The sequence below is a fragment of the Pongo pygmaeus genome, chromosome 3, assembly GCF_028885625.2.
Source record: "Pongo pygmaeus isolate AG05252 chromosome 3, NHGRI_mPonPyg2-v2.0_pri, whole genome shotgun sequence".
In the NCBI taxonomy this organism is placed as follows: domain Eukaryota; kingdom Metazoa; phylum Chordata; class Mammalia; order Primates; family Hominidae; genus Pongo; species Pongo pygmaeus.
Genome location: NC_072376.2, coordinates 40,889,060 through 40,911,704, shown reverse-complemented (window position 1 = coordinate 40,911,704; position 22,645 = coordinate 40,889,060). Strand labels below are relative to the sequence as shown.

Here is a 22,645-nt window from a genome sequence, read left to right as displayed (position 1 = left end):
CTTCAAAATCCTCTTCATTTCCATTGCTCTTGGGACTCAAACCACCAAATCCTTATCTGGCTTGCAAGGCCCTGCACAATCTCACCCCCCTACTTCTCTCCATCCACACTGATCTCATACCATTGCCCCCACTGGTTTTCTACCTTTTGGCCAAACAAGTCTACCTGCAATTCCTCCAAGACACAGAGCTTGTTCCAGTCGTAGAGTTTTCAATTATGTTATTCTTTCAGCCCTAGAGTATGTTTCTTCCCAACTTTCATTTCCCTTTCCTCTTTCCTGGTAGAAGAGAATAATTTCTCCTCTTCATTCAGGTCTCCACCTAAATGTGCTTCTTGAAGGGAATCTGAGATTTATATCCCACACAGTCAGGATTTAGATTTCAAATCAGCTGCCCGCCCCCCTCCCACCACCACCACCATTACATGATTTGATTGCATAATGCATTCATCTTTACAGTAACTTACCACACTCATAAGTGGGTTCTTATAAAGGTCAGTTGGATAAAGGAAGAGATGTCCTTGCCCTTTCAGGCACCTATCCTCTATATGTGCCAAACACAGCCTACTCATTCCTGACTCCAAACCTTCCCTCCTGCCTTTGTCCCTGTGTAGGATGCTGTGACACTGTGAATTATATTAAGAAATTCATATTTTGGTCTTCATCCCCAGCTCCTGGAACAGAGTCCCTAAAATCCTTGTAATTTCCTGAACAATAGGAATGCTAGGTGCATATTTTTACTCCGATATTTAGTCTCTGACCCCAGTTGCTGACGCAGAACTCCTAATCCCTTGGAATTTCCTGGGTGATAGAAGTGTCTTTTGCTCTAATGAGGTGACTCGTGGTAGGATCCTAAATGGAGGCTGGTTACCAGAAAGACCGAGCTACGATTAGAAGCTTGGAACTTCTAGCCCCACTCCCATCCTCCAGGAAGGGGAGAGAGGCTGGAAATGGAACTAATAACCAATCATGCCTAAGTGACAAAGCCTCCATAAAAATCCCTGAAACAGAGTCTGAAGATATACTGGGTTGCTGAGCGTGTGGAGGTGCTGGGAGGTTGGACCAACCAGAAACGGATGAAAACCCTATTCCCTTGGCCCCACGCCTTCCCCTCTGCATCTTCCATTTGGCTGTTCATGTGTACCCCTTATCAGATCCTTTAGAATAAATCCATAAACACACGGATGTACCCCGGAGTTCTGTGAGCCATTCTGATAAATATTCAAACCCAAGTAGGAGGCCATGAGAGCCTCCAATTTGTAGCCAAGTGGACAGAAGTTGTGGGTCACCTGAGGACCTGTTACTTGCAACCAGTATCTAAATGAGGGGTGGGGGCAGTCTTGTGGGACTGAGCCCTTAACCTGTGTGGTCTGTATTATCTCCAGTTAGTGTCGAGATTAAGTTAAACTTTAAGAAAACCAGCTGGTATTGGAGAATTGGTCATTATGAGGGACAAAAACCACACATTTTTGTGAGCAGAGTGTTATGAAAGTATAAAGAAAGAAAAAAACTACTTGTTTTTTTCTATAAACATGATTTTCCCTTTCCCTCAACCTATTCTTAAGTAATAGTCAATTAATATTATATCTCCCCAATTAACTGTCTCCCGACATAACAGTATCCTCATTTAACCTCTTATTAAATCTTGGAGATTAAATCTTCGTTGGTTGTACATTTACTCGTACACTGGTTTACACTGTAACTTAACTGCTCTGTGTGTGTGGGTCCAGTCCCCAAGCACATCATAAAACTTTTGAAGATCATGTCTTACATTCTGTTTTTATGCCTCTTGGTGCCTAATTTGGTGCTATGCAGCACATGGTCGATAGCCAACAATTCCTCCATGTGATAAAATGTCTCCACACAAAGTTACACCATCAACCCTCAACCTGTCCTACAAGACTAGGACACATCCGTGACACACCACATCTCATGCTGAAATCATGACAAGAATCTAAGGCCAGACCTCGTTCTGACAAGCAGCTCATTTATCAGTGACGATAGAACAAGTGTTTGCCAACAGATTTCTTATCTTTGGAAAATCATTTCAGCAACATAGGAACTAAGACAAAAATCCACTAAGACATTCTTTATTGGTCACTTATTTGTAGATTAACATACTCACACTTTTATTTCATGACAATACATTTGCAAAACAAAACTTTTAAGTTCAGTTCTATGACTCCTAGGAAGATGGAATTTGTAATAGAGAATCTTACACTTGAAGAAAGCAAATACATCCATCCTTTGGTCTCCCAGTCTTTAGGGATGGGTCTGTTGTTTATACAAAGTGTGTGTGTGTGTGTGTGTGTGTGTGTCAGAAACAGAGAGAGAGAATAATATTGACTAAGACTGGGAGAAAGTTAAAGGCAGTCATTGAGATCAGGTGGCCTAGGTAGAAATCTTATAACTGGGTCTCAATCTATTCACCAAGTGTTTCTATAGATGGATTATTTGCTACACCAGTGTCCAATGAGTGAAATACAAAGATAAAGGGTCTTCAAGAAAGCTCTCAATCTGGTACAAAGATGGGACAAAGAGGTAGAGCTCTGTGATAGCACTAAAGTGGAGTTGTGTATGGGTACTTAGCAGCCAGACAAGAACCTATTAACACTGCCTAGAAGGTTCTGGAACAGCTTCCCAGAGAAGAAAACCACAACAGACTGGATGGATGGGAGGAAATGACATCACCACAGAGGTCAGGGTTATTGTTTTCAAAACAATCACTCTAGTCCCCAAGCTCTGCCAGCCAAAGTTCATTATTCACACATGATCAAGTTTGTAAGGGACCCAAATTTTCTTGCCCAGTTTTTGATCACAAGCTAGATGAGAGAAGCTAGAAAGTTTAATCCAAATGCCTTCGTCCCGTGGCTTGCTGGCAGCCCGAGGGAGCAAGCCACTGGGTGCACAGTGACACAGAGTTGCAATGACTATGTCATATTCATAATTGACTTTTGGACTATTTCCAAAAACAATAATGAGAACAGCCAGTGGTACAGGGTGCCAAGCAAGTGCCAGATGCTATGCTGAGTGCTTGACTGTATTCTCTCACTGGAATCTCCCAGAAACCTCAAGAAGTAGTAATTTCTCCGTTACATAGATGAACGGGGAAAAGTTAACATTTAAGTGCCTGCTATGTTCCAAACACTGAACAAAGAATTTTATACATATTTTCAATTCATTTTATCCTCAGAACAATCCTATATGGATTTTTACAATTATGATCTGTTTTTATAGATAAGTAAACTGGGGGACTCAGAGAGGTTAGGTTACTAGCCTAAGGATACACAGGAGGCAAATCTAGGATCTGCTTCATCTACTAGGATGAACCCTAGGAAATCACATTATCTGACTATTTTTTGGTCTACTGACACAATTTCATAGGATTCAATGAAGGAATTCCAAAATCCATTCACTTTCCACTATACTCTCTCATAAAAGGGTTTGAACTGGCTTTTGTTAAATATATGTCCTTAGATAGTAACAAAAATGGAAGAAAGGAGTGGGGAAAATGATAAGCAAACCAGAGAATAAGGGAGAGCATATCAGTAAGAATCAAGGTAAGAAAATAAACACAGTCATACACTCACTGAAACTTGGCTTTGCATTTCTCCATGCATGAAATGGCATGAATACAAATGGCCATGAAGAGTATCTGCATACCGCCATTGCCAGGAAGCATTTGGGGATCTGAAGGTGAGTATGGGGTTGTTCCCATGAGCGGGAAGCACCACTGGCTTGAAGTGAGCAGGGCAGAGGAGGTGAATTATCTGCAATGAGTGGAACTGCTCAGATGCAAAAAGGGATTGTTCTGGTGACATCAATAGCATCCCTGTGGAGACACAGGAGCTCATCAGTTTCAAAATCTACCTAGGATGTTTGAACAGTTCCACAGGGATCCCATTGACTGGGGCTCCCCTAGACCTCCTGGAAGAAATGGTTAAAGAAACACTAGGAAACTCAGAATGAAGAGATATCAGGACTAATGCCAGAGAAGCAAACATTAACCCCAACCCCTGGAAAGAAAGGTCTCAAGTATGCAGAGACAGACCCTGAGGTTGGACAGAGCTGGAAATGGAGGGGCCTTATTCTAGGAAACAGCAAATGGTTGTGAGGAGAAACTCAACTGGATAGCTCCAAGGTCTCCTGTCCACTCTCAGAGAATTGGTGCCAAGTTATTCAGTAGGGGGTAGTATAAATTAAAAGGAGAAAGTACAGACTACTCAGAGGATCACCTGTCTAAGATTTGCTCAAAGAGCTGTCACTGGGAGAGAGGTCTCTCTTCCAACTCCAAGTGTTCGGAGGCAGAAGAGTTGGGAAACGTGGCAGCCACATCAGGAGAAAAATGGCAGCTCCTGGAAGCATCAGCCCAAACCCCTAGAGAGGGGGGTAAAAAGGCTGGGAGGAAGCTCAGAGCAAGGGCAGTTATCACTCAAGGGCTGAGGGAACCGACTGGTAGAGGACAAAGCCTGCTTCTCAGGAGAGAGGCTTTTCTCTGGCAACACTCCCAAGGAAGGAGTGATCAATAGATTTTGGTGGCCTCAGTTTTACCTTACCAAGGTAACTCACTCTGTAGTTTAGAGAGGAGAGGGATAAAGGAATGGACTCCTGACAGGACAGGTCTGAAAATGTAAGTCCCTCCAAAGCATCCTTATTTGAACACACCCCTATGTAAGTCTAACCCAGGCCTCAAAGAGACCTAATAAACCTTGCACACCACTCTTAAGCTCACCTTTTCTCCACTAGAAGTTCTGAAGGCTGTCTGTCCTGGTTGGATGGAAGAGTCCCTCAGCGGGCCTGTATTGGTTTTGTTGGTCTAATAGTCATTCCTTCTTCTTTGATAACAGCTTCTTAATTTCCATTTGAGCAACTTTCCCTCCCCAACTCTCCAGGAGTAGTAGGGCAGTTGTAGGGTAGGGCAGACCGTGGAGAGCGCCCATGCTACGTCCTGGCTCCAAGCAAGGGCAAATCCAGACCTGGCCATGCAGTTAATTCCAAGATGAGCACCAGGCCCAATTCAGGTCAATAAAGGGCAGGCACCAGGACTTCTACTGGAATTACCCCAAAAAAGTATCTCTTTTTTCCTGCTGGGATTGGAAAGCTAGTAAAATATAAGCTAAAAGCTAACAGTAGCCAACTTGGTCACCATCTGGGAAAACTTACCCAAAGACAAAGCCAATAAAGAAGAAAGCAGAGGCAAGAGATGGATGGATGGATGGATGGATGGATGGATGGATGGATGGATGGATAGACAGACAGAGAGACAGACAGACAGACAGACAGAACAGTCAGATAACACAATTCAAGCATGGTTATATAGTTATGTCTGTACCTGGGGGGTGTGTGTGTGTGTGTGTGTGTGTGTGTGTGTGTGTGTGATTTACCTCCGTGCTTATTCACATAAACCAATCACGTCCCATTTTTGTTTAAACTGGTTTCAGCTGCATTTCTATCACTGACAACAACAAAAATTCTCACTAGCAAACTTCAACTCAACCCCCCACCCAACCACCAAAAAAACCTCATCTTTAAATGTAGACCTAACATCATTTTGACACATCTCTACAAGTCGGAAATGAGGAAAGTGAAAAAAGAATTCTATACCAGTATGAAAAAAAGCTCAACATCACCGATGATTAGAGAAATGCAAATCAAAACCACAATGAGATACCATCTCACGCCAACCAAAATAGTGATTATTAAAAAGTCAAACAATAGATGCTGGTGAGGTTGCGGAGAAAAAGGAATGCTTACACTGTTGGTGGGAATGTAGATTAGTTCAACTACTGTGGTAGTGTGGCGATTCCTCAGAGATCTAGAAGCAGCAATATCATTTGACCCAGCAATCCCATTACTGGGTATATACCCAAAGGAACATAAATCATTCTATTATAAAGATACAAGCACACATATGTTCACTGCAGCACTATTCACAATAGTGAAGAATGGAATCAATCCAAATGCCCATCAGTGATAGACTGGATAAAGAAAATGTGGTACAGATACACCACAGAATACTATACAGCTATAAAAAGGAATGAAATTATATCCTTTGCAGGGACATGGATGGAGCTGGAAGCCATAATCCTCAACAAACTAACTCAAGAACAGAAAACCAAACACCACATCTTCTCACTTATAAAGGGGAGCTGAATGATGAGACCACATGGACAACAGGGGGAACAACACACACTGGGGCCTATCAGTGGGGCAGGGGGAAGGCACTAGGGGAGGGAGAGCATCAGGAAGAATAGCTCATGGATGCTGGGCTTAATACCTGGATGATGGGTTGATCTATGCAGCAAACCACCATGGCACACATTTACCTATGTAACAAACCTGCATATCCTGCACACGTACCCTGGAACTTAAAATAAAAACTGAAGGGTTTTGTTTTTTTTTTTAAAAAAAGGATTCTACACAGGGAGGTGGGAGTGACAATGTCATTGATTTTAAACCCGCCTTCCTGATTCTAAATTAAGATTCCCACTAAAGATTTAATACAGTGGACAAGGGAATTAATTTGTCTTCTATTGTTTTCTATAATTCAGTAATCGTGCCTCATCACCAGGAAAAGGGTATTTTCCAGTTACTTTCATTTATACTTTAGAGGCAAAATACAAGGAAGCCTGTCCCTTCTCTAGAGTGACCCCACCAAAAAATTGAAATATTTCATAGAATTATCCCTAAACAGGCAACATGAGAGCAGAAGAAACAAAAGAAAGGCTGGAATACATCTGTCTCCTTTTGATGTGGCGACTAGATGACTTATCTCTGCAAGGCTTATCAATTCTTGATTTCAACATCAAGCAACACCAAAAAGTGAGGGAATCTTTTCAGCCTTCTAAGCCAATTACACCACTTAATGTTCACAAATAGAAGTATGACTTTCATACAGCTCTGGTCAAAAGACATGAGATTCTAAAACACTTAAGAGTTCATTTCCTTAAGGTTCTTGCAGTGAATGCTTCAGATAAGATAGAAAATGGTAAGCCACTAGCAGGCTCTTTCTCATCCACATATATCTATGCTTTCAAAGAAATAATCTTTACTATGACTAACTTAAAAATATTGAAGGTTCCGTGTAGAACTAACTCATGTGTGGTCTGTACTTTCCTCAGGGGTTAAAGAAAATCACAGTGGCCATTAATGTCTTTCTTGTGCAGAGTTCCTACCTGAATTCCCCAGTGACCTCACCTGGAGCCCCCATGCTGAAGTATGACATCTCCCGGGGTGATTTTGATGATCCTCAGTTTCCATCATTCATGCTGCCTGTAGGTGCTGCTCTTTTCTCTCTCCTGCCTCTGTAGTCTTTAGTCCAGGTCCACCTCTCTCGTTTATCTCCATCTGGTCTCAACCACTCTATTGAAAACTGAAACCCCTCCATCCTCCACTGACCCCAGCCTCCTAACCTTTCAGCTCTCTCATGCCCTCACTTGCACTGAACCTGCCTTCTTAAACCAAGTGGGACTACCAGGCCCTTGATGTTTACATTCTTCTAGTGCCTGTCTCTCTCTTAAGTCTTCACTGGAAGCTCCTTCCTTGGGCAGGTGTGCCCAATATAGTCATATTGGTGATTCTGTCCAAACATTGGCCAGAGCAGGGCATCTGACCTTGCCAAAGGTGAACACTAAGATAAAGCAAGAATTGGAAAATAATATAAAAGCAAATAGAATTATGAACCATCTACCTATATGAACACAAAAGCTTTAAAATATTTTTCCAGTGGACTGACTTTAAAATCTTAGATGCTCTATATTCTGGTTTTATTGGTAAAACAGGCCTGCTATTATCACTTACCTCATTCGTTACCTATAGAGAATTTTTTAGCAATTAAGGGTAATGTAAAAGTATGGATGCCAATGGATTAGTGATACTCAAAAAGAGGAGGGAGAAAAGTTCTTTTCTTCAAAAAGACACAAGAATGACAGCTAACAAACGTAGAAATAACAGAATTAGAAAGTCACCATTGTGCAACTCTCAATGTAATGACTGATTCAGGAAAGTAAGCCATTGGAAGAAAGATCTGGGGATATCAAGTTATTTCCACAACTTGGGTATCTTTCACAGATGACAAAAGAGAAAAGGCATATTAACAATGCATAAATCTTGGGGACATCACCTTGACCAATTATCACTCATAACATTACCAGCAGTGGGACAAACCCTACTATGTCCCATGCCAAGAACATCACCCACATGGTCTTGCTGTAACTGTCTAACCTGGATTTAACCATGAGGAAGAAATTAGAAAAATCCAAATGTGAGATATATTCTACAAAACAGCTGGTCTGGAATCTTCAAACATGTTAATATCACGAAAGACACAAAAGACTGGATGGATTGTTCTAGGTTTAGGGAAGCTAAAGAGGCATGGTAACCAAATACAATGTGTGACCTTTGATTAGATCTTAGATCTTTTTTTTCTTTTTTGAGATGGAGTCTTGTTCTGTTGCCAGGCTAGAGTACAGTGGCACAATCTCAGCTCACTACGATCTCCGCCTCCCGGGTTCAAGAGATTATCCTGCCTCAGCCTCCTGAGTAGCTGGGACTACAGGCATGCGCCACCACGTCCAGCTAATTTTTGTATTTTTAGTAGAGACAGGGTTTCACCATGTTGGCCAGGATGGACTCGATCTCTTGACCTCATGATCCACCCACCTCGCCCTTCCAAAGTGCTGGAATTATAGGCGTGAGCCACCGCCCCCGGCCAGATCCTAGATTTTTAAAAAATCAGTATAAAGGATATTACTGGGGAATACTAGCAACATTTAACTCTGGACTATGCTTTAAACGTTACTATATTATTGCTAAATGCCTTGAATGGTTACGGAGGATAATGTTCCTATATTTACAAGATCCACCCTGCAACATTTAGGAGTCAAGTTTCATGATGTTTGCGTCTTACCTTCAAATGGTTCAGGGAAAAAGAGGCATCTATATACACGAAAAGATAAAGCAAATATGGCAAAATGATAATAATTAGTATATTGAGGTGCAGGGTATATGGATATTTATTGTACTATTCTTGTAACTTTTCTATAAATTTGAAATTGTCCAAAATAAAAAGGTGGGGGAGAAAACTTGTAAAGAGATTCCTGGGAAAACCTTTTGTAAAATGTTATTTAATTTACCCAAATAGCATTTTGCACTGCCCAAACTCAATTTCTTAACTTTACAAGGATAAACAATTTACATCTAAAATTAATTCCATAGACCTTTAGAGCTGGCATAGTTTCTCTGTAAAGGACCAGATAGTAAACACTTCAGGCTTTGTGAGCCACATATAGACTCTTGTTTAATTTAGTTTGGTTTACAATCCTTTAAAAACGTAAAAAACATTCTTAGCAAGAAGGCCAGTGGGAAAAAAAAAAAAAAATAGGCCAAGGGCCATAATTTGCCAGCCCCTGATCCAGATATAATGCCATAGACTCTTATCTAAATAATAAAATCAGAGTCAGGAACACAAGTCAGAAAGTTTCTTTTCTGGAGTTATTTCAAAACAGGCTGATGTATGTGCAGGGAAGTAGAGAATATCATCTGCTAATGACTCTAACCTGGGAGTAGCTTCTTTAAAGACTACCCCTCTGCAGCCCTCCTTTTTGACTCGTAAGTCTTCAAGGACATTGTGCCGTATATGATTAATATTTCTAACAGCATAACATTTGTCACATATTTGTGGCTCTGTCACACTTTGACCCCAGCCTCTTATTAAATACTCAGAAGAGGGCTCACACCATTTAAGCATTTAACCTCTGAAACTTCAACTACACACACACTTGGCAAAAACAACACAGGAAGAGAGACATGAGTATGGCAAAAACACATTTACTGCCATTCCACTGGGCATAGGCACTCTATTTTATACTTGCTATTACTGTAAGTTATACATTTATGTATTAGTATTCCGGCATGGGGGTTGCATATTCAAAGCCATATGGAGTAAGAGATCTCCCAGGGTGATTTTGAGGGTATTCCATTTCCATTGTACATGCTGTATGTAGGTGCTCATCTTTTCTCTCTCCTGACTCTGTAGTCTTTAATCCAGGTCCACTATTCTCGTTTGTCTCCATCTGGTCTTGACCGCTCTACCGAAAACTGAAACTCCTACATCCTCCACTGACCACAGCCTCCGACCCTTTCAGCTCTCTTGCCCTCACTTTTTTTGAAGCTGCCTTCTTAGCCCAAGTGGAACCACCAGGCCCTTGATGCTCACATTTTTCTAAGACCACCAACCCCATACAGTCCTTCTTTGTCCTCTGCCCAGCTGAAACTCGGTGGTTCACCCTCTGCACTGCCACCTTCCCCAAACTTAGGTCTGCAGGCACTAATGCCCTCTCCTCCCTCCACCTGCCAATCTCTTACTTTTCTCTCCCATTAAAATCCCAATTCTAGAACAGGGCAGTGATTAAGAGCAAGAGCTAAGGGATCAGACCTCCTGAACTTAACTTTTTTTTTTTTTTTTTTTGAGACAAAGTTTCACTCTTGTTGCCCAGGCTGGAGTACAGTAGCACGATCCCAGCTCACTGCAACCTCTGCCTCCCAGATTCAAGCAATTCTCCTGCTTCAGCCTCCCGAGTAGCTGGGATTACAGGCATCCGCCACCAAGCCCAACTAATTTTTTGTATTTTAGTAGAGATGGGGTTTCACCACATTGGCCAGGCTGGTCTTGAACTCCTGATATCAGGTGACCCACCCGCCCCTGCCTCCCAAAGTGCTGGGATTACAGGTGTGAGCCACTGCGCCCGGCCAAACTGAAATACTTTTTATCTGTGTGATCTTAGCCAAGTTATTTAATCCTTTGTACCTCAGTTACTTTCTCTGTAAAATAGGTATAATAATATTCCTTAGAGACCGCAGTTAAGTTTGAAACCAGGCTGGTCAGGGGAAACCAGACCCCAGGACCAGAAGGTATCCTTCTGTTTGATGAAAATGATGAAGCTTTTTTTTTTCTTTAGACTCCTACAACAACTCAGGAAATTTTTAGTGAACAAAGATGCTGGTGTCTCTACACAGTTGCTACTAACATTTAGAGTGGATTCAGCTCAGACAAAAAGATGAGCATTTGTTGAACAAAAGAAAGAATTCAACAATGCTGCTCATGTATTTGCCAACTGGGATAACACTGTTCCAAGATACCAACTGGGCTTCTATTTTGAATAACACAAAACTGGAAAGCATCAAATAATTTTTTAAAGCCTATATACTATAAAAAGCCCAATTCTAAGATGAGCCAAACTGCTTAGTTTTCAAAATTTGAAATTGTAGAAAGTCCTCATATTTTTTAATGTTTCTGTGGTGTGGGGTAGCTATGAATTAGACTCCTAATCACTGGCATCCACTAAACTCTCTCCAGTTCTAGAGAGTGGTACAGTCTTAGGCATTCTAATCTAATCTCCAAAGACAGGTGTTTGACACCTGCGTGGCTCCACTGTCTGGGAGCCTTCAACTTCTAAAATCGTCCATGCTGAGTGTCCCGGCTTTTGGCCCCCACCATCAAACAATCCCACATTTTCAACAGAGCAAGTCCCCCTTTTTGCTAGATGGGCCTTGGGATACAAGTCCCAGAAAATACACCTGCTAATCTCAGTCTGTGGCAGCCTAATAGTCTCAACTTACACAAAACCTAGCCATAAGGGTGAGGAAGAAAACTCTTCCTCCCTTGTCCCCAACCACTATTGCATGCAGCTCCTGGGTCATGGTTTTGGTTCTCATTGCTCTGCAAGTTCCATGCCTAGAAATTTGTGTGCATCTGGTTTCTCTGGCTCCTGACCCAGCTTTCTCTCGAAGGACCTAGCAGAGGTTCATGCTACTGGCTTTCCTTGCCTCAGGACTCCTAGGTGGTTCATTTCACTTTAGCAAACTCTTTGCGGGGGCTGCTAGCTAGAGTCTCACTGGGGAAACAAGAGCTTGATCCCTAGTCCTCAGACTCCAAAGCTCATGCTCCTTCAAATACACCAGTGGGTCTAATCCCCTGTGATTAGACGACTTAGACAATTTCATCCTACCTACCTGGGCATGAGAATATAGTGGAGAAGCGGATGCCTACAAGAATCTCTGGAGCAAATGTTAGGTAAACAAAAATTGGACCAAAGACCCACTTCAATTGAACCAACATGGTCTGCATGAATTAGATCAGATTTTGGCTAGTCTGTTAGTATCAGGAGAGGGCTAAGCCCAGAATCATAGGAAAAGCAAGTGCTAGAACAGACGGAACGAGTTCAGAGCCTGACTGGCTTGCATCCACTGAGGTGCTGAAGTAATTACGGCTTACCTAAGAGTTAAGCTGTGATTTAGATGTAATAATGAGAAAAGAGGTGGTGAGGGATATATGAGTAGGGTGGAGAGACTTTGTAGGAAAGAGAATATGGAAACGTCAAATAGAAGATACGCATTTTTCTTTGAAGAAAGAAGAGCAGTGGGGAGGCAGAAAAAAATGCTGACAGGAGCTGTGTTGAGAGGTTCAACAAAATAGTCAACATTTGTACAGTGCTGTACAATCTTTGAAAATGCCTCACTCACTGTATCCTTTTGAAGCTCATAAAAAGCCTGCAAAATAGAGTTATAAATTTTTATTACGATTTTAGAAAAAAATGAGACTTGGGGTGATTAAATGATTTAGGCGTAAAGTAAGAACATCAGTCTCTAGTCCTCCGGCTCCAAACCCACACTCCTTCTGTGTCATCATTGGATCCCAAGCAATATTCTGAAAGTTGCCAAAAACAAGAGTTTATTCTATGTGATTCCACTGAAATCAAGTATAAGAGAAGGCAAAATAGATGCTACTGTGATAGAGATCAGAACAGTGCTTGTCTCCAGGGGCTTGAGAGTCAGTGAGAAGGGGCATGAGGAAACTTTTTGTTTCATATCTTGATTAGGTTACATACATGTACACATCTTTCAATACCCATTAGATTGTACAGTTAGAAGCTGTGTGTTTCATTGTATGTATATTTCACCTCAATAAAACAAAAATCAGTATTGAAATCACAAAACCTGTTAAACAAATGCAAATTTTGAAATCTTGAAATTTACGTTTATCCATAAATCTTGAAATTTACGTCTTTACTTTATAAGTATGAAGGCTCTGCTTATTTTGTATCTAGAGCTACTTCACAGGAGCCCTGAATTCTTCAAAACACAAAAATTAAACCCTGTAGTTATTGTTCACATTTAAATTTTGCCAAAAGCACAAATTAAACATATCCGAAATACACCGGTGAAACAGGCAAAGTGAGGAACATTACCTGGCATGTTTTAAGATGTTGTAAGTATATAGAAGCACTGTTTTATTTTGGCACAAGCTGCTTTTGTTTGGGATTTAAAAGGGGAGAAAAGTTTTACTTTTACCATAATTAGGTCCACCCTTACAATTACATGGGCTCAAATTGATGCACAGTGAAAGATTATTGCAGCTGAACAGCAGCTACCAGATGCTCTTTCTCTGTCTTGTTTGCAGTTGCCACAGTCCCCACCACTCCCTACTGGCACACCAAGGCTCCCACACTGACTTGTGTTTCTTGTCTAGCCCAGGGATTTTTCGAGTTTCAGACTCAAACTGTGAATAAATTCAAAACAAAACACTAGAAGTCTTACAGCCAAACTGCATAGTATTAATGATGTTTTTTGAATAAAACCAACTGAATATAGGCTATACTTACTCGCAGAGGAGGATTCCATTTTCTAAACCTGTCCGAAAATCTTTATCACCAAAACTTCTGCCAGTTACTTGCTGCAAAAAAGAAAAGAAAAAGAGCGCATAAGTTTTTCTTTTTTAATCAAGAAGTCCAATCATATATATATGTGTGTGTGTATGTGTGTGTACATATATATAATTATGTATGTGTATATACGTGTGTGTGTATGTATATATAAAATTATATATATATAACTTTTTTTCAAGAACCTTGAAAAAACTGGGGGCATTCCAAGAATGGGGAAAATCTGTTAGGCCTGAATTTCTGAATTTCCTTCCCATGTGTAGTTTTGCCTATATCAGCTAAAGTTAAATTTAGACCATTTCTTTGAAGACTTTTTTTCTATTTACTACCTTAAACAATATCTGTCCTTCCTGATAAGAATTTCTTACTTTAGGGGTTTGGGCACAATAAGTCAAGGCCACAGTCTCTTTCATCCAGAGGATCCACCCCATGCACACTTTCAAAAAAGCCTGGGGAAAGCACACCTGAGGATAAAGTCCTTATTTACTGAAACCTCCAGGGACTGAGGGAGAAGAGGATATGGATGCCTAATCTCAAGGGACTAACATCAAGATGGGAAGATTAAAGCCAATATCCATTAATAATATGGCATAAAAGAGAAAAAATTAAAAGCTGTGAAAGAACAATTGTCTGACAGCACAGGATTGATAGCCACTCTTAGTGCCTCTGGCTCTCAGCAGCCCTGTGGCCTAGGCACCAGAGAGACATTTGTTCATGTGTTCATTCAGTAAATACTTATTGAGCACCTAAAATATACCAGGTAAGTATACAGGCATCCCTCAATATCCATGGGGGAATGGTTTCAAAACCCATCTCGGCTACCAAAATCTGTGAATGCTCAAGTCTCTGATAAAAAATGTGATAGTATTTGCATATAACCCATGCACATCTTCCAGTACATGTTGAATCATCTCCAGATTACACTGCATAATATAATGTAAATGCTATATAAATAGTTGTTACACTGTATTGTTTTGGAAATAATGACAACAAAAACAGATGCTTTTTTTTTCCGAATATTTTTGGTCCACAGTTGGTTGAATCCACAAATGTAGAACTCATGGATACGGAAGCCTGACTTGACTGTAAACCCTAAAGCAACCTCTAAAATAGCAAAATAAAGTTATAGCTAACAAACCAAGAAAGGAGATAAAATTGGTCATAAAAAATACTAACAATTTAAAAAGCAGCAAAAAAGGGAAAGGGGAACAAAGAACAGAAGGAGCAAATAGAAAAACAACAGATTATAGACTTAAATCTGACCATGTCAATACTTACCTTAAATATAAATGGTTTAAACAGCCCCAATTAAAAGACAGAGATTGTCAGAATGGCTAAAAAAGCAGGATCCAACAACTATGTACTGTCTACAGAAATGCACTTTAAACATAAAGACACAAAAAAGTTAAATAAAAGAATAAAATAAGATATACCATGATAACACTAATCAAAAGAAAGCTGAATTAACCATATACATATGGTTATATGTAAATCATTACACTGTATTGTTTAGGAAATTTTTTTTTTCCTGGAAAGTCTGATATAACTACATATCAGACAAAGAAACTTTCAGAAGAAAAATAACAACAGAAATAAAATCATTTGATAATGATAAAGAGGTTCACTAATCAGGAAGATGTAAGAATCCTAAACATTCATACACCTAATTAAAAAGCTTCAAAATATGCAAGCCAAAACAGATAGAACTATACAGAGAAATGGACATATCCACAAATAGATTCAGAGATTTATATATCTCTCTTCAATAATTAACAGGACAAGTAGAGAGAAAAATTAATAACGCTATAGAAGACTTGACCAACACTATCTACCAAACAGACCTAAATGACATTTCTAGAATATTCCACTCTAAAACTGCAGAATGTACATTTTTTTAAGTTCACAGTGAGCATTTATGAAGACAGTCCAAATTCTGAGTCAGAACACAAATCTCAATACACTTAAAAGAATTCATACAAAATATGTTATCTGATTGCAATGGAATTAAATTCTAAGCTAGTAATAGAAATATCACTGAAAAATCCCCAAATATTTTTAAACTAAATAACATAATTCTTAATAACCCACTGATAAAAGAAGAAATCAAAAAGAAATTAGAATGTATTTTGTAGTGAAAGAATATGACAATATCAAAATGTATGGAAAGACACTAAGGCAGTATTTAGGGGAAAGGAATGCCCAAAATGCCCATATCAGAAAAGATCATCTCAAGTCAATGAATTGTGCTTTATCTCATCAAATTAAGGCCAAATTAAGTGAAGAAAGGGGGAAAACTCAGGAGTGAAATCAATCAAATACAAAACTGAAAAACAATAGAAAAAAATCAAAGAAACCAAAAGCTGGTGGGGGGTTTTGTGAGATCAATAAAATGTAGAAACCTTTGGCTACATTAATAAACTCTTAGCCAATAACATTAGTAACCCTTTTGCTTTTAGTCAAAAAAGAAAGAAGGCAGAAATTACTGATATCAAGAATGACAGCAATGACATTATTACAGATACTATAGATACTAAAAGGATAACGAGAAAAATTGTAAATAAATTTGTACCAATAAATTTGTCAACTTAGATGAACTTGATAAATCTCTTGACACAAACAGCCATAGTTCACTCAACAAAGACATAGATAGATAACCTTCTCACAAAGAAAACATCAGGCCCAGAAGGCTTATCTAATAAACATGCCAAATATTTAAGGAAGAAATAATGCAATTCTACACAAACTCTTCCAGATAATTGAAAAGAAAAGAATACTTCCCAATTCATTTTACTAGGTTAGTATTACCCTGATATCAAAACCAGACAGATATTATAAGACACATACACAGAAAATATGACAAAATGGTATTTCTTCACAATGGGAATCATATATGACTTTTACTTTACTTTTTAAATTTTTCAATATTTTCCTGAAACTTTCTACAATATATATTACTTTAACCATCAGAAAAATCAAACAAGACTTTTTGTTACAAAAAAAGTCTAAAGAAACTAAATGGTCTCAGTTTTTCCTTATAAACCAAAGTTGTTTTTTTTTTTAACTTATACCATTAACTTTTAATGCATTTATTTTAACAAAATATGCTCATTAACCACTCCCACTATGTAATGTTACAAACAATTATTTTGTTAGTATCCTCTCATTCTTATTTGAGGGAGGGTAAGAAAACGAATTTTAAAAAGTCATTCTTAACAGTTTACGAATATCTAGTTTTCCCAAAATAAAGAAATTAACAAAGATCCCATTTAAAATCTAATATTTTAAACATAGACTTTAAACGTATTGGCATTTTTTTCCCAGAATCTGTCCATGATTTGTCTGCCACTGATGTGTCATCTGTCTGAACGATTTACATTTTGGAAACATCACTAAGCCTCTCTATGATACTAACTTTGTTCACCAAGAAGTGATTGGAAAGGTTCTAAAACATTTTTTCATAAGTCTTTACATTTTTGTCAAAAGCATTATGTTCTAGTGAAAACAGTGCCAACATTGAGAACCCAACAAAGTTTAGCTACATTTATTTCAGAATCTCTGGTTCAGTTTACCTAGGGCTTTCTCCATGTATTGAGCAATAGTGATGAGCAGGATCTAGAGACAGAATCACAGATGAACTGTGGCCACTGTGTGCAGGAAGCTCACCGATTGATGAGAAAAGCAATCTAAACTCATGATAAATACAAGATAACATAACTATTAAGAATCTATAGAAAAAAAAAGCACTTTGGGAGGCCAAGGCGGGCGGATCACGAGGTCAGGAGATTGAGACCATCCTAGCTAACACGGTGAAACCCCGAGTCTACTAAAAATACAAAAAATTAGCCGGGCATGGTGGCAGGGGCCTGCAGTCCCAGCTACTCGGGAGGCTGAGGCAGGAGAATGGCGTCAACCCGGGAGATGGAGCTTGCAGTGAGCCGAGATCACATCACTGCACTCCAGCCTGGGCGACAGAGCGAGACTCCATCTCAAAAAAAAAAAAAAAAGAATATAAAAAAATTGGTGTCCCACATACAACCTAAATTGTTCATGTACCACTTAAAATTATCTTGGCATGTAATGCATAGCCACTGAAAATTTTCAACTGGAGGTTGATATAATAATCTAAAAGTCAGTCTGCTAATCAAAAGTCCCCCAACATGTAGTCTGATCAAATTCAATTTCTTAGACTCCCAATTCTGGGAATAGGCACCATGTGTTTGCAGGAAGATGCTAGTTTTCACCTCTGTTCCTCCTCCTCTGCTGTCTGTTGTCCCTCTCCCATGCCTATTAGGTCCAAGCACGATCTTCACACTGTTCTCCACCGATTCAAATGCCATCAATTCCATCTATTTAGGATAGATGCACTTGGATCTTTGTTAGGAGGATCAACAGCTGTACAGACTGCAGAAATTCAATAAGGACCAAGCCACTGAAAATTTGGTCCTTAGACCAGTAGCTGCAGCATCTTCACCTGCAATTAATGTTAGAAACACAGATTCTCAGCTGGGCGTGGTGCCTCACACTTGTAATCCCAGCACTTTGAGAGTCCGAGGCGGGTGGATCACGAGGTCAGGAGTTCAAGACCAGCCTGGCCAACATGGTGAAACCCCATCTCTACTAAAAATACAATATATATATGTATGTGTGTGTATATATATATATGTGTGTGTGTGTATGGTGTGTGTGTATATATATGTATGTGTATATATGTGTGTGTATATATGTGTGTGTGTGTATATGTCTGTATGTATATATATGTGTGTGTATACATGTGTGTATATATATATATGTGTGTATATATATATGTGTGTGTGTGTGTGTATATATATATCAGCTGGGCATGGTAGCGTGCATCTATAATCCCAGCTACTTGGGAGGCTGAGGAAGGAGAATCGCTTGAACCTGGGAGGCAGAGGTTGCAGTGAGCCAAGATCATACCACTGCACTCCAGCCTGGGGGACAGAGCAAAACTCTGTCTCAAAAGAAAAAAGAAAAAAAAGAAAGAAACATAGATTCTTAGTGCTCCCACCCCCTCTAAGAACTACTAAATCAGAACCAGCATCTTAAAAAGATCCCCATATGGTTCCTATGCACAGTACATTTCACAAAGCCCTCACCTCGTATACTAAACTAAGCCAGCAGTTCAGAACCACAGAGGGAAGACCTTCCACTGGAGTCAGGATTTGGGATGGCCTGTCTCAACAACCCCTCTCAGCAACATCTTTATAGTATGTTTACAATATCACACATTCTATATACTAACTATAAAGACTGCTAATTCCTGTTCCCCTCATGATAGCATAAGCCATTGCTATAAACAGCAAAACAGCTGCCAACAATCAACCACCAGTACCAACAGTCCATTTGCAGGGTATATAAAAAGTGACTGCCTTCCCTTACTGTGCCACCTGGATCCTGATTGATGAAGGACTCTCAGTAACCTTCCAGACAAGGCACTGGGCAAACCATCAGCTCATGATCATTCTCCAATGACACAAGGGCAGGATGGGAAGCTTAGCAGAACGGGAAGCTTAGCAGAGCTCTTAAAAAGAGCCTGAGATGGAAGTGATGAAGAGAGAGCCCAGGTTCAGAAGCATTCAGGGGCCAGTAGGGGAAGAGCTGCATGCAATGTCAGGAGCACTTCATCAGCCCCCCAAATCCTGCTCTCTCACTCTCTTGATTCTTGCCCATTGATCACTTAATCCTTACAGCTCTATCTTTGCAGCTGTTTAGCCAAAATATTAAGAGTTATGCTTGACCTCTATCTTTTCACACCTAACCATATCTATCAACAAATCCTGTTGATTCTCCCTTCAGAACTTAGCCAGAATCATTGCCTCTCACTGCCTGCATTCTATTGTCTTTTTCCAAGCCACTGTCATCTTACACCTACATAGGTCAAGGGTCTCCTAACTGGTCTTGCTGCTTCTACCCTCGCCTCCCTTCCATCTATTCTCAAGCCAGCAGCCAGGGTAATCCTGTAAAATTAGATCATGCTACCATTCCACTCAGACCCTCGCTCCCACCCCCATAGCTCCCCATCTCACTCAAGGTTAAGTGAAAGTTCTCATAGTTCCCTAATAGTGTGCAACATAAAACCAAACAAGTAAACACACAAACACACAAACTAATGGGCATGCATGGACAAAAACTGTTGGACACCACCGTCTTAAAGGTGGGCATAATAAACTTCCATATATGTCTCCATTCAAGGGGACCCTCAGAAGTACTTAACGGTGGCAATTATGTCACCAACTATGCCCTGTGTGCCTTTCAAGAAAGCCCAATACCAGATTTTTCTTGCTTTATGCTTTAGGATTAATTCACTAACCAAAATATTTCTTGGAGGGACACGAAGATTAACACTATCAATGAATGGATAATTCACCAAACTCCTGATGATTTTAAAGGAAAAGAAAAGTGTTCATCTGCTTTAGCAGTTACACCAAAAGCAGAAGCAAGAGGAGATTTTAATGTGTCATCACACTATTTTATGGAAGTAATTATTGAGGAAGCTCATCTGTATCCTATTTCCTTTCCACAGAACTAAAAGGTAATTATGTTTCCAAGTTTGTCTATGTCAATGGCACTGCTGTGAACCATCCAAATAAGAAACATGGGAGACTTTAAAAAAACAGTCTAATAAAGAAAACCACACAACTTTATGGCAACATTTTCACAGTGTGTTTACAATGTGATATAAAACATTGTATATGAGTATGCTCCACTCTGCTAATTTCTTTGTAACCATTGTTATTATGTAATTGCCATAAAAAGTCAAAGGCTGCCAAGAATCAGTCTCCCAGCTTGATCGTTCCCGTTTTTATAAAAGGTATTTTAGAAATATTTTCATTAATCTTTGGTTGTTTTTTGAAAGCAATCTGCTAGACAAACTGCAGTCCACTCACAAACTGAAGAGTTTAAACAAATGTTGACAAACCCTATTATAATGATCTTAAGAGGAGATTCTGTTGGCGGATGAAATAACGGTGCCTAGATTCAAGCAACTGGAACAAAATACTAGATTTAACAGATTTTGGCAACTTTTGAAAGGCATGAATATATTCCCTAAATTGTACAAAAGCAGGCACACTTTTCAGAAGACCATGATTTCCTCCTACAAACACCTCATTAGTTCACTGAAGATAATCTGTAGCTCATTATGCTTACTCTCTTCTGATTTATATTTGACTTAATTCACAAGAACATCTCTGCATATTTTTATACCTAAATTGTGAAATAAAGCACAACAAAATTTGTTACTTTTGACATTTTCTGAGGAATAAACCCTTTGTGGGATTGCTAGAAACAATCAAATCAAAATTCTACAGAAGTGCTTTGTAAACATTGATGAATCACACTCATGTAAGCCATAATTAGAAATCAACCAATCAATCATTTACCAAACACCTGTTTTATGTCAGTCAGTGTAAAAGGTGTGAGTAAGACCAAAATGACAAGATCTGGTCCCAACCCTGTAGAAATCACAGTCCAGGGAAAAAATAAAACATTAGAAAACAATAGATTGATGGAAGAGATGTGTGGTTTTCAATAAATTAATGGAAGAGAGTTACAAGAGCATGGAAGAAACAATGAACACAAATTGCATAACTGAAGAAATAGCTGAATGATAAGAGCTTACATTCATATCACAACTACCATATGCCCTCTCTGCTCTAAATGCTTGTCACATATTAATTTATCTAAACCTCATAACAACTTTATGGTGTTTGATTACTGCTTCCATTTTAAAGCCCAAGAAATCCAGGCACAGAAAGGTTAAGTAACTTGCCCAAGGGCTCAAAACTAGTAAAAAACAGAGCCTGGATTTAACCCAGGGAATGTGTCTACAGAGTTGATGTCACAGTTAAGCACCCTGTTGTGCAGCATTTAAGCAAAATATTATGGGAGGGCTGAAGAATAAACTCTCTCTCCTAAGATAGTCAGGGAAGGCCCTTGAGCGGCTGACATTTGAGTTGGTCCTGAGATAAGAAGGAATTTCCCAAGGAAGGAGATGAAGTAGGGCGTTCCAGGCAGATACAAAGACTTGTGCAAAGATTTCTTTGAACAAAGACCAAAAGCTTTCAAAGAGCTGAGCACAGGGGTCCCGGCAGGTGGGGATGAGAAGGGTGGTAGGTGATGAGGTGCCAGAGTAGGCATGGTCGAGATGGTGAAGGGCTTTGTGTGCCAGCACTATGGGTTACACCTGAACCCAGAACAAAAGAGACAACCCAGAAGATGGGACCAAGGGGAGGAGTTCTTTGGTAATCAATTTCCCTATTTCCCACCAATTTCCTACCTCTAAAGAGATTTTTCCAGAATGACATTTTGCTTATTGCTCCTAATTATCTCTCCATGGACTGTCCCACTCCTACGTATAGCCAATGATCTCATGGTTGGAATTGCAATGAGATAGAGACCACTGGGGAAGACTTTCCTTTAGAATCACCATCCCTGGCCCCACACCCCCGCCCAAAAAACATGCCATATCCACACCTATCTTTTCATTTTATCCTGCCAGCTCAAAAGGCAGAAATATATTCTCTCCTTCCTGAAGTGGGTTCCTCTATCAAGGCTCTGGGCCCTATCCCTTCTCATCCCTAGGTCCTGCCTTTTTATGTCAACCTTACCCCTCTACCCACAGCATCCATCATTTCTCTACTGATAGCATGGGAGTTTCCTCTTTTCCTAAAAACCTTCATTCAATCCAGCCCTTTAATCACCATCCTGTTCTTCTCCTTCCCATCACAGCCCAAACCTCCTATACGAGTATCCTATACCCATTACCCTGTCATCATAGCTCAGCCATCTGCAAGCTGTCTTCATTTAACTCACTGAAAATCCTTATACTCTCAGCCCCCCAGCATAAGCTAAATCATCTTAGGCAATTAATGAACTTGTACCAACCCTCAGCTTTCCTAATTAAG

General features: G+C 39.7%; 1 protein-coding gene across 13 annotated transcripts in view; it reads right to left on the bottom strand.

Annotated features, from left to right (window-relative positions):
• Nucleotides 1-22,645, bottom strand: part of LIMCH1 (LIM and calponin homology domains 1) — a 339,876-nt gene that overhangs the window by 190,176 nt on the left and 127,055 nt on the right. For all 13 annotated transcript variants that reach the window (XM_054484468.2, XM_063663600.1, XM_063663601.1 and 10 more), the window contains exon 2: nucleotides 13,659-13,729. In XM_054484468.2, the coding sequence (XP_054340443.1) occupies nucleotides 13,659-13,729 (71 nt within the window). The remainder of the gene's footprint in view (nucleotides 1-13,658; nucleotides 13,730-22,645) is intronic.